General features: G+C 45.5%; 1 protein-coding gene across 3 annotated transcripts in view; it reads left to right on the plus strand.

Annotated features, from left to right (window-relative positions):
* Positions 1-13,635, plus strand: part of LOC119970759 (ras and Rab interactor 2-like) — a 187,726-nt gene that overhangs the window by 120,001 nt on the left and 54,090 nt on the right. For all 3 annotated transcript variants that reach the window (XM_038805904.1, XM_038805913.1, XM_038805921.1), the window contains one exon: positions 11,606-11,700. In XM_038805904.1, the coding sequence (XP_038661832.1) occupies positions 11,606-11,700 (95 nt within the window). The remainder of the gene's footprint in view (positions 1-11,605; positions 11,701-13,635) is intronic.

A 13,635-nucleotide genomic window follows, 5' to 3' on the forward strand; every position in this document is an offset into this window, starting at 1 on the left:
CTCCCTCAATCCTGCAAACAGACCCCTAAGAAACAAATCTTTTAGCGTCTTAATTCCCTTCTCTTCCCATTTCCGAAAACTTTCATCCCACCTCCCTGCCTCAAATCTGTGGTTCCTCCGAATCGGCATTTCCCTTGACCCTGCCCCCAACCCAAAGTGTTGGCGAAACTGCATCCAGATTTTCAATGAAGCTACTATTACCAGACTCCTGGAGTATTTCCCCGGAGCCATCGGGAGCGGCGCTGTTGCTAGTGCTTTCAATCCCGACCCGCTGCACAAACTCTCCTCCATTCTGACCCACTGGAAATCAACCCCTCTGACCCAGCTCTGCACCTTCTCCACATTCGCCGCCCAGTAGTAATACATCAGGTTCGGGAGACCCAAACCCCCTGCCTGCCTTCCCGTCTGTAGCAGCACCTTCCTCACTCTGGCCATCTTTCCTCCCCATATGAACGAGGTAATCCTTCCCTCAATCTCCCTGAAAAAAGCCTTTCGCAGGAAAATCGGTAGGCATTGAAAAATAAACAGAAATCGTGGCAACACATTCATTTTAACTGCCTGTACCCGACCCACCAGTGACAGAGGGAGACCATCCCACCTTGCCAGATCGGCTTTCACTCTCCTCACCAAACTAGTGATGTTGTACCTGCGAAGCCTCTCCCACTCCCAGGCAACCTGCACCCCCAAATACCTAAAGTGAGTCCCTGCCCTACGGCATGGCAACCCCCCCACCCCTGCCCCCACTCCCGGCCGAGACACCACAAAATAATCACTCTTATCCAGCTTCAGCTTGTAACCCGAGAAAGACCCAAAAACTCGCAGTAGCTCCAATATCCCTCCTATCGACGCACTCGGTTCCGACACATACAGCAGCAAGTCGTCGGCATATAAGGACACCCTATGCTCTATCCCCCCGCACTATTCCTTTCCATGCTCCCGAACTTCTTAATGCAATGGCCAACGGCTCAATCGCAAGTGCAAACAGCAGGGGGGACATAGGACATCCATGCCTCGTCCCACGGTGGGGAGAAAAGTATCTCGAACTGATATTGTTCATGCGGACACTTGCCTTCGGCTCCTTATATAATAACTTTACCCAGTTCACAAATCTTGGTCCAATCCCAAACCGCTCCAGAACTGCCATCAGGTACCACCATTCTACCCGGTCAAACGCCTTCTCGGCGTCCAATGCCACAACCACCTCTGTTTCCTTCCCTTCCGCCGGTGCCATAATGACGTTTAAAACCCTCCTAATGTTTGAAAAAAGCTGCCTCCCTCTCACGAACCCCATCTGATCCTCACCTATCACCTTCGGAAGGTACTCCTTTAGCCTACCCGTCAGTACCTTCGCCAATACTTTTGCGTCCACATTCAGAAGTAATATGACCCACACTCCGTCGGATCCTTATCTTTTTTAAGCAACAGTGAAATCGATGCCTGCCCCAAGGTTTGAGGCAGCACCCCCTTCCCTTTCACCTCTTCAAACATCCCCACCATCAGGGGTGCCAGCTTATCCTTGAATTTTTTATAATATTCCACCGGAAACCCATCCGGCCCTGCCACCTTCCCCGACTGCATCCTCCCATTCGCATCCTTTATCTCCTGCTCCACTATTGCTCCTTCTAATGTAGCCCTGTCCCCCTCCCCTAGCCTCGAGTACTCCAGCCCATCTAGAAATTCCTGCATCTCACGGTCTCCCCCGGGTGGCTCTGACCTGTATAACCTCTCATAAAACTCAAAAACCTTGATAAGCCGCTGCGGAGCCACCAGCAACTTCCCTGCCCTATCCCTCACCTGAAGAATTTCCCTTGCCGCTGCTTCCTTCTGGAGCTGACCTGCTAACAGATGCCCCGCCTTATCTCCATGTTCATAAACTGCACCCCTTGCTCGTCTCAGTTGGCGCACCGCCTTCCTGGTAGACAGGCGGTCGAAGCTCGCCTGTAGTTCCTTCCTCTTTTCCAGCTTCGCTGGGTCCCCATCTTCTGCATAACTCCTATCTACCTCCAACATCTCGTCTATTACCGTCTGCCGCACCAACCTCTCCTCTTTGTCCACCCTGGCCTTAAACAAAATTACCTCACCACCGCCTTTAGAGCCTCCCAGACCACTGCCTTCGACACCTCACCCATGCAGTTGAAACCTTACATATTCCTTAATTACCATTTCAATTTTCTCACAGAAGACTTGGTTCCCCAAAAGCCCCACACCCAGCTTCCACCCCGGCGTCTGCGCTACCCCCTTCTCCAGTACCATCGAATCATTTTTTTAAATGTAGAGTGGGGCTCTGGGTTTAAAAATATTTTTGAGGCACCTCATTTTTAAAAACAAAGTTGGCTCCATAAGTTTAAATTCACTCCTAAAAATGTCCCCAATTTGGTTGGGTCTTGGTAAGAGATGGCCAGATTTATCTACTGCTGCCCGTAATGTGGTTTGGACCAAGTAAAGTCTTATCCAGTACAGTTTATGTTCAAAATAGTTTGTGTGCAAATATTTGTTTTAAATCTTTTTATTCTCCTCATTTTCATCAATAAACAACCAAAGAAAAAAACAATCAGAAACAAATAGAGGACCAATCCCCCACACTCAAACACCACCCGCTCAATATACAGACCAAAACATCCACCCGTATACGGGGCTGGTTTAGCACAGGGCTAAACCGCTGGCTTTAAAAGCAGACCAAGCAGGCCAGCAGCACGGTTCGATTCCCGTAACAGCCTCCCCGAACAGGCACCGGAATGTGGCGACTAGGGGCTTTTCACAGTAACTTCATTTGAAGCCTACTCGTGACAATAAGCGATTTTCATTTTTTTTCATTTCATATTCCAGGTTAAAAAAAACACAAACTAACAATCAATCTGTAAACAGTGTAACCAAAGACAGCAATACCACAGACCCCCCCCCCCCCCCCCAATGTTCAATGGCAACCAATTCTCGGAAGTGCATAATAAACAGCCCCCATGAATTGTGAAACCCTTCCTTCAGCTGAGATTTCACATTCCCGAGATTCAAAGAAATTCAAGTGGGTCCCCCCCACCAAGCCATGTCACAGGATGGAGAAGCTGACCTCCACCCCAATATATAGATGCAAGTTGATCCTTTGAATGCAAGTCTTTGCAGGTAATTAAGTCTTTACAGGTCTTAGTGCTCCGGTTGCTCTGTCTGGACCTGTAAAGACTTAATACCTGCAGAGACTCGCATTCAAAGTATCGCTTTGCATCTATATATATATTTCTGGAACCCACCTCTTCATTCACCTGAGGAAGGAGCTGTGCTCTGAAAGCTAGTGATTCAAAACAAACCTGTTGGACTTTAACCTGGTGTTAAAAGCCTTCTTACATATGAAGCTTGTTCATTAAAGTGCACATTTTTTTGGTAACAGCAAGATAAATCTCTAATGCCTTATCTTTCCAACATTTGCTCACCAACCCTATGAGTGTGAAAACATTTTGAAATGTGGTCCCGAAGTTCGAACCTGGGATCTGACCCAGTGTGGCGCCCTCTACAGGGGGTCTATGGGATATGTAAGCAGAATAAGAAATATTGTGACTTTTCAATCTATCAGAATGAAGAATGCTGAGTCATGCAGGGGCTCATTTTGGTGAAACAATGGATAAAGGAGTTAAATAGGCACTGTGCTAATACAACATGCCTATTTGAACTTCTGGTTTTAGCATGCAGCTTTGAAGTTAATTGATGGTTACCATGATTTAACCTTGTCTACGGGTGCTGAAGCAGACAGCTGCAGGTTTAGTACACGGATGCCGATTGGAAGCCATTTTCATGGAGCAGGGCAAGTAGCTCCACTGAAGGTGTGGAATGAGCTGGCTGACACACAACAACATGTTAAATAATAAAATAACAATCTTTATTATTGTCACAAGTAAGCTTACATTAACACTACCATGAAGTTACTGTGAAAAGCCCCTAGTCGCCACATTCCGGCGCCTGTTCAGGTACACTGAGGGAAAATTCAGAATGTCCAATTCACCCAACAAGCACGTCTTTCAGGACTTGTGGGAGGAAACCCGAGCACCCGGACGAAACCCACGCAGACACAGGGAGAATGTGCAGACTCCGCACAGTGACCCAAGCAGAAATCGAACCCGGGATCTTGGCGCTGTGAAGCAACAGTGCTAACCACTTTACTGCCGTGATTCCTTATTGCTGGGCAACAGCACAGTTTTCTGTACTTTGTTTTATCCTCCCTAACCCATTAACCCCATGGCAACCTATCTCTTCACTTCAAGAGCCATAAAACCACATTAAAGATGCATGCTTACAATTTGGAGGCAGTTTCGACAGCACTTCGGGTTGGGGACAGGGTCAAGGGAAATGCCGATTCGGGGGAACCATAGATTTGAGCCAGGGAAGTGGGATGGAAATTTTCAGAGATGGGAGGAGAAAGGAATTAGGATACTAAAAGATTTGTTTCTTAGGGGTCGCTTTGCGGGATTAAAGTAGCTGGGAGCGAAGTATGGGCTGGAGCAGGGGGAAATATTTAGATACATGCAGGTTCGAGACTTTGCCAAAAAGGAGATACAGAGCTTCCCAGAACCGGCTTCCACATTGCTGGAGGAGGTGCTGACGACAGGGGGACTGGAGAAGGGGGTAGTATCAGGGGTTTATGGGGCTATTTTGGAAGAGAAGGCACCACTGGAAGGGATCAAAGCAAATTGGGAGGAAGAGTTGGGAGAGGGTATGGAGGAGGGGTTCTGGTGTGAGGTGCTCTGGAGGGTGAATGCCTCCACCTCATGAGCGAGGTTGGGACTGATACAGCTGAAGGTGATGTATAAAGCACACCTTACAAGAATGAGGTTGAGCCGCTCTTTGAGGGGGTAGAAGATGTGTGTGAACATTGTGGGTGGGGCCCCGCAAACCACGTTCATATGTTTTGGTCCTGTCCAAAGCTGGAGGATTACTGGAAGGAATGTTTTAGGGTCATCTCTAAAGTGGTGCACGTGAAACTGGACCCAGGCCCTCGGGAGGCCATATTCGGGGTGTCGGACCGGCCAGGGTTGGAAACGGGTGCGGAGGCAGATGTTGTAGCCTTCACCTCGTTGATCGCCCTTAGGCGGATCCTGTTAGGGTGAAGATCAACCTCTCCACCCTGTGCCCTGGCGTGGCGGGGGACCTGTTGGAATTCTTGACACTTGAAAAGGTCAAATTTGAACTGAGGGGAAGGATGGGCGGATTATACAATTCATGGGCGTTATTCATTATGCACTTTTGAGAATTGGATCACATCGAACATGAGGGGTTGGGGGAAGAAGGACTGGGTGTGTTACTGGTGACTATGGGTGATTCCTGATTCCTTTTTGTCATTTGTTTATGTTAACATGCAGGCTAATGTTCGGGGTTTAGTGGGAGGATGGGATTGTTGTTATTAATATGGGGATTGATATTACATTCGTTACTGATTATTGTTTATTGTTGGGTGTAAATTTGGGAGAAAATGTGAAACCGGAGGAGAATAAAAATATTTTTTTTAAAAAGATACGTGCATACAAACAGAACTCCATCTCAAAAAAACCTCTAAAATGAAATCAAACCCAGGTTTCACCTTTCTTAACACACAAATAAAACAATCTAATTTAAAACTATATCTTGTTCCTAACACTCACAAATACAAATATGCCTTACTGAAAACTATATCCTAATTCCTAACCTTCAAATTCTTCAAACCATCAGCAGCAAGTTATCCGAGGAATCTTGCTTTTCCTTTATCACCATCCCACCCCACTAGGACAATATGCTCCCTGTTTCAGGTTGTCCTTTGACACACTGCTTACCTTGGCACTGCCATTAACACATTCTGGTCCTGTATCGTGAATGCCCATTGGTCGTGTACTATCTTACTGACCTATTGGTTGAGTGTCTGTGTGTAATGTCTCTAGTGCTCCCTCTAGCTAGTCTACGTGTACTTGCATTAACCCCATGTGTATCTACAGTGATGCATATCACCACATTCCTGTTCTCTCTAGCACTGAAGAGTCATCCAGACTGGAAACGTTAGCTCTGTTCTCTCCCCACAGATGCTGTCAGACATGTTGAGATTTTCCAGCATTTTCTGTTTTTGTTTCATTTTCCAGCATCCGTAGTAATTTGCTTTTAGTTTATTACTTAGTTTACCCACTAAAGTGTGATGCAGCTTATTCACTGGCCATCGGCAGGCAATTTAATTGCAGTTTGTAATGGCCTCCAATTAGCATTATTGGTTGGCCAATTGGAGTATGAGCTCCCTCAATGGTAGCTCATTGAGGGGGCCCAAATAAGCACCTGTGCAGGCTTTGTGAGCCAGTCTTAAGTTGACTGGAATGCTAGCAGCACTGTTTGGAGCTGCTCTTGTATCTAGTTATTGGCAATAAATATTGGTGTGGTGACGGGACTCCTGCCTCCTGTGGATTATTACACAGTTAAGAGATTTCTTGGGCAGCCGTTCCTGTTTTGTTGTGTTGTTGGGTCTAGTTTTGGGTTTTTGGGAATTGTCAGTTCTATCAAAGTATGCTGCTCGAGTCTGTAAATTTTAAAACCGTAACTCTTTATTCACAGCGAATATTTACACATCTGGATCCCTACATGAGGCTATAGCACCTCTTCCTTCAAGATTGCGCTTACTTTCAGTCATATGATTGACAACATTATTACATCAGCATCATGTGTACTTCATGTGTTAACCTATTACAGTTTCTGGAACATGCTTCAACTGATATACAAAGATGGTGTTTAGTGTTAAAGACATTGCAGCTCAAGACCAAATCTTGCACATCTCAGAAGCTCTTTAGTGTCAAAGAAGTTCCTCACAGGGCCTGAGCCAGGAGAGGTAAAGCAGGAGTATAAATTAAATTTAAATCATGTACATAAAGCGAAATGAAGATTGGGAACAGCAGAAGTTAAGAGAGAGAGAGTTAAAGGAAGCTGAAAAGGTAAAATAACTCTCATCTTCTTAAAATGTCCACCACTAATCACCTTCTGAAAAAATGAGGCTATACACTGATAAAATTAAATTTCAGTGCCAGTTAAGTTGCTTGCCAATGGTAATCGTTTACCACGATGTTGGCTCGGAGTCAAATTTTTCTTCATAATGCTCGTGTGAAAGATTGGGATGATTTATTATGTTAAAGGGGCTATGTGACGGCGAATTATTGTTGTTAAAAAATAACTGAACGCAACAGCCCTAACTTTTTTTCGCCATCTTTAGTGATGAGTTCGTGGCCAAGCACCTCAACATCTTAGCATTGCATTGCATTGATTTCAGTGACACGTTTATAGACGAGGCTTAAAGAAGTGAGGTATCCCAGACAGTAGCTTGTAGGTTTTCATGTTTAACTGTACAAGTGTGGATGGCGGAACTTGCAGTCTGATGTGCTCCATAACAACAGGAAGTGCTGTTAGTTCGTCATTATTCTCGCTGCAAAATCTGGGTCAGTTTTAACTTTTTTATGGTTGGCTCCATTAACAGTTATAAAAATACAATTAAAAATTGCATATATGTGGTACTTTATCAATTGACAGAAATGTCTCAAATGTTGGGCTGGGTTCTCCACCGCCAGTAGTGGAGTTCCCAATGCGCAGTTGCCAATCCATTTCCGATGCTTCACTGCCTCTGTCTGGACTGCTCTCTAGTTTCCAGGCAGGAATCTCTTTTCTGGGTGGGTTGCTTGACAGGGGTCTCTTTTCTGGGGGGGTTTCGGACAGGAGTTTCTTTTCTGGGGAATCTGTGGGGGGTCTCTTTATTTAATGGGTCTCTGGGGGGGTCTCTTTATTTAAGGGGTATCTGTGGGAGGGTCCTTTTATTTAGGAGGTCTTTGAGAAGGTCTCATTATTTAAGGGGGTCTCTTTATTTAGGGGGTCTCTTGGGAGGATCCCTTAATTTAGGGGGTCTCTGGATCTCTTAATTAGGGGGTCTCTCTGAGTTCTCTGTGCGGGGACCCTTCATTTAGGGTGTCTACGGGAGGGGGGGTCTCATTATTTAAGGGGGTCTCTGGGGGGTGTCCCATTATTTAGGGAATCTGGGATGGATCTCTTTATTTAGGGAGATTCTGTGGGGGAGAAGAGTTCCGTTATTTAAAGGGTCTCTGATGGGTCTCTATATAGGGGCTTCTGGTGGTCTCTTTAGAGGGTCTCTGTGGGGGGGTCTCTTTATTTAGGGGGTCTCTGGATGGGGTGTCGGGTCACCCCTGTACTTGGGAAAGGGGCCCAGAAAAGCCGGGGGTGGGGACTGAATTGCAGCTACAGGACCTCATTGTTGGACTGCCCACTCAAATAGATGGCCCAATGGCAGGATTCCCTTGGGAATCCCACGCGTTCCCATGCATAAATTTGCATGGCAACGGATTGAGAATCACTTCCTGATTTGTTGTCCCAGCAGGAGCGCAAATCAGTTGCAATTAAGCTCCAGCGGGAGCTCATAGTTATCCAAACGGAGAATCTCACCCTTTGACTTTGTGGTGCATGTATGTTAACTAAATAAATATGGCAACTGTTCTGTGCTAGCTAAGGGAGAAGTATAAATCTGGAGTTTGAAGCCTGACCTGGTTCTGCAAGAAGCCACACTCCATTCCACTCTAGAAAGCACCAATGCTGCAATCATAGTGTAAAAGCAGCTTAAATTTATTGCGTACGTAGTATACTTGTGGAAACCTCTTTGTGAACTGGTGGAACTCAGTCGCTAAAACAAAATTAACTGCAGAGCAACAATTTAGGGCAGCACGGTAGCACAAGTGGATAGCACTGTGGCTTCACAGTGCCAGTGTCCCAGGTTCGATTCCCTGCTGGGTCACTGTCTGTGCGGAGTCTGCACGTTCTCCCCGTGTCTGCGTGGGTTTCCTCCGGGTGCTCTGGTTTCCTCCCATCATCCAAAGATGTGCAGGTTAGGTGGATTGGCCATGTTAAATTGCCCTCAGTGACCAAAAAGGTTAGGAGGGGTTATTGGGTTACGGGGATAGGGTGGAAGTGAGGGCTTAAGTGGGTCGGTGCAGACTCGATGGGCCTAATGGCCTCCTTCAGCACTGTATGTTCTATCATTCTATCATATTTCAAATCCGCCGACTGTGTAGTCAAACTGTAGACACCTGGCGGAAGAAGTTGTGTTGAAATAGCACATGCACTAATTGAAAATATACCACAAATATTGTATCTAATTTTAATCAAATCATGAGGGGATATACAGCTCTAGTAGGCTCTGTGAAGGAAAGCCATGAGATTGAAGGCTAAGAACAAAAAACAATACAGCACAGAAACAGGCTCTTCAGCCCTCCAAGCCTGTATTGGTCATGATACCAACCTTGACCAAAACTCTCAGCACTTCCTTGTGCCGAATCCCTCTATACCCATCCTATCCATGTATTTGTCCAGATTACTTTTGAACGGCGTTAATCTATCTGCTGCCACAACCTCCCCTGGCAACGCGTTCCAGGCACTCACCACCCTCTGTGTAAAAAACCTGCCTCGCACATCCCCTCTAAACTTTGCCCCACAGACCTTAAACCTATGCCCCCTGGCAACTGACCCCTCCACCCTGGGAAAGAGTTCCTGCCCATCAACTCTATCCATGCCCCTCATGATCTTGTAGACCTTTATACGGTCACCCCTCAACCTCTGACTTTCTAATGAAAACAGTCCGAGTCTATTCAGCCTCTCCGCATAGCTAACACCCTCCTGACCAGGTAACATCCTGGTAGGGCATGCCTCCTCTGCATCCTCTCCAAAGCCTCCACGTCCTTCTGGTAGTGTGGCGACCAGAATTATGCACAATATTCCAAGTGCAGCCGTACCAAGGTCCTATACAATTGTAGCATGGCTTGCCAGTTTGTATACTCGATGCCCCATCCAAGGCAAGCATTACATATGCTTTCTTGACTACCTTGTCCACTTGTGTTGCCTCTTTCAAAATCTGTGGGCCTGGGCGGCATGGTGGCACAGTGGTTAGAACTGCTGCCTACGGCGCTGAGGACACGGGTTCGATCCCCGCCCTGGGTCACTGTCCGTGTGGAGTTTGCACATTCTCCCCGTGTCTGCGTGGGTTTCACCCCCACAACCCAAAAAGATGTGCAGGATAGGTGGATTGGCCACGCTAAATTGCCCCTTAATTGGAAAAAAAGAATTGGGTACTCTAAAATAAAAAAACAATCTATGGACCTGCACGCCCAGATCTCTCTGACTTTCCATAATCATAAACGCATGTAGACCCCGCTGAGTTTCAAACTCAGGATCTCCTGGGTACTGCACAGGCGCTTTCACCGCCTAAGCCGCAGCGTCACTAGTATCAAAGTAAGTTTTTTGTTTCAACGACTTGCATTTATACAGCGTCTTTCATGACCTCAGGGTGGCCCAAAGCTCTTTACAGCTAATGCAGTCAGCCAATTTGCCCACTGCAAGCTTCGACAAACAGCAATGTGATAATGACCAGAGATTTCTGTTTCTTGTGATGTTAATTTGAGGGGGAAATATTGGTCAGGACATTCCCCTATTCTTACTGCCCTAACCGCGCCCCCACACATTCTTCTTCAAATTAACTTCCACTTGAGAGGCAGACAGGGTCCTCATTTAACATTTCATCCAAAAAATGGCAGCTCAAATGGTCCAGCAATCCCTCCGTGTCAGCCTGGAATGTCCCAAGAGTGTCCCAAGTCCTTGATTTGGACTTGAAGCCACAACCTTCTGACTCAGAGTTGAGTGCTGCCAACTGAGCCAACACAAGTCATGAGAAAAGACTGGAGAAACTTGGGCTTCTCAGCCTTCAGAGGAAGTGACGAGAGGAAAGCCAACTGAGGTATATTGAAGAAAATAATGTGGAGTAGGATGAATTCATGAAATCCTCCAGATTGAGGTTTAAGAGCCGGACAAGCGGAAAAAGGACAAATTTAGGACTGATAGGGGATCCATCTTCACCCAGAGTGATCAATGTATAGGGTGCATTTCTGGGGAACTTAATTGAGACAATAACCCGAGAATAATTCAAGAGTTGGTCTGACGCCAGAAAGGGAAATAGTAGTCACCTTCTCTTGATGGACAATCGGCGATTTGCCAGTCTTATAGCGCTGCCTATTCTTGGGGATAGAGTTGGATTTCCAGTTAAGATGGATAGTTTAGTTTTTGCCGGCTCAAGAAAATTGCATCTGAAGAAAGGAAAGGCTCTGCAGCTGTTTGTACAACTGGTTCATTTTTAACTAGAACCTGCAGTAATGCTCATGAAGTGGGAATGTCTTTGAATGAGCTGGCTGAATGTTTTTGTTGGAAAATGAATTGCCTGGCAAGTCAGCTTTTACTGTAGACACAGGTGAAGCTTGCACGCAAACCCAAAGTAAAACTATTCATTTTCCATTCAGTCTCTGATTTTTCCCGGAATTAAATGTTATTCAGAGGCTGCATGAAATGTGTATGTCTGTCATTTTCAGTTTGACTTAAGTATTTCCAAAATAATTCAAAGTCAATTCCCAAATATCTGCTTTTAATGGGAATATTGGTGTCTGCAGGAATACAGGATCAGTCCTGTCCTAAATACTTCTGTGTTCTTAACAATGTCAAGTTTCTGCAGACTGGCTAATCTTGCTCTGAGCTCACCTTCTTCGCCACCTAACGTTAGACATTTTTCATCCCATCCCAGTTGATTGACACACTTGCCTTGGAGATTGGAGAACTGAAGATGGGTCATTCAATTCCTGACACAGATGAAGATGATCAGTATGCCCAGTGGCTGCGGTAAGTTTGCCTATCTTTTTTTAGTGGCACATCTTTTCCTGCCATCAGCCCCCACTTGTTTTCTTTCTCCACCTATAACGTACCCGACTCTTAAATTTATGTGGAATTGTTCGGCTGCTTCTTCAGAGATCCTTCTAGATGGGTCCTTTTTATAAAATCCTTTTAATGGAACATGGGTGCCGCTGACAAGGTAAGTGTTTGTTGCCCATCCCTAATTGTCCTACAACTGAATTGCTAGCCAGGCCATCTCAGAAGGACAGTTAAGAGTCAACCACGTTGCTGTTGAGTCTTGAGTCGCATGTCGACCAGATCTGGTAGGGACAGCAGATTTCCTTCCCAAAAGGACATTAATGAACTAGATGGGTTTTTACGACAGTTGACAATAGTTTCAAGGTCACCAAACTGATGCTAGCTTTGAATTCAAGGCTTCTATTAATTGGATTAAAATCCCCCAACTGCCATTGTTGGGCTTTGAACCAATGCCCCAGAGCATTAACCTGGCCCACTGGATCTCTAGTCCAGTAACACTGCCATTCTGCTGCCGTCTTGCCCGATCCTTCTTGTGTAGGGACTTCTTATACAGTTAGAAGAAAGAATTATACAGCACAGGAACAGGCCCTTCGGCCCTCCAAGCCTGTACCGGTCTAGATACCACCTTGGCCAAAACGCTCAGCATTTCCTAGTGCCGTATCCCTCTATACCCATCCTATCCATGTATTTGTTGAGAGTTTAAAGTTTTTTCTTTCTTGCGTTGCATATTGTTGAAATTAATCAAACCCTTTTTGCTTTCTAAGAAAATAAAAACAAGTAGTAATGAATTACATATAAAACTTTCTTGTGCCATGTACATTACTGTAGCAGCTGGTCAGTACCTCTGACCAGAATCTTAGAACTTCATAATGAGAAAGATTTTGGATTGCTTTATTGTACTATTTCCGCCAAGGTCCCAAGTTTGATCCCGGCCCTGGGTCACTGTCCATGTGGAGTTTGCACATTCTCCCCGTGCCTGCATGGGTCTCACCCCCACAATCCAAAGATGTGCATGTTAGGTGGGTTGGCTATGCCAAATTGCCCTTTGTGTCCAACAAGGTTATTGGGGTTACTGGGTTGCGGGGATAGGGTGGTGTGGGCTTAGGAAGGGTGCTCTTTCCAAGGGACAGTACAGACTCGATTGGCTGAATGGCCTCCTTTTGCACTGTAAATTCTATGATTCTATTCTATGTACAAGCTAGGTGGATTGGTCATGCTAAATTGTCACTTAATTAGAAAAATATATAATTGGATACTCTTATGTTTATAAAAATAAAGAAAGAAAATTGTACTGTTTCAATGTGCAGAAGCTTCCATCGTGTTGCTTCTTGCTTTTCCTGGTTTCTAACCAACCCATCATTCAATTTAAGGCTGCGTGTAAATAGGTCACAGAATCATACAATTATGTAATAATACTACACAGAAGAGACCATTCAGCCCCGTTATGTCTGTGCTGGCTGTTTAAGAGCAGAATCTTCCCTGTCCCATGGGGATAGCTTGTAAATAGCTTGATCAGACCAGGTGGAATTTCATGGATGTTGACGTTGGGCCAGCTATGCATTCCTCACTGGTAACAGTGTGTATGCCGATCTGGATAATTAACTGCTGTCTATGGGCTGAAGGGGATGCTGCCACGGGCTCTTTCCTTCACTAACCCTGCTAATCAGAACCACAGCAATTAATAGGAATAGCCACTGTCGCCAACTATCCTGTGAAGGGGTCGTCATGGTTTATTTCATTAAATTGTGTTATGGGCCAGGATTTTTAAAAATTCCAAAGTATATTATGGAGTTCACCTGACCTATAACCTTCTGTTGAATTTGGCTAGGATGAGCACAAGAGCCTGCCTTTTAGGTGTTATTCAACAGACTTGTTAGGCACTCTTAATTTAAAAAAAACTTTATT

This window comes from Scyliorhinus canicula, chromosome 1 (assembly GCF_902713615.1).
Source record: "Scyliorhinus canicula chromosome 1, sScyCan1.1, whole genome shotgun sequence".
In the NCBI taxonomy this organism is placed as follows: Eukaryota; Metazoa; Chordata; class Chondrichthyes; order Carcharhiniformes; family Scyliorhinidae; genus Scyliorhinus; species Scyliorhinus canicula.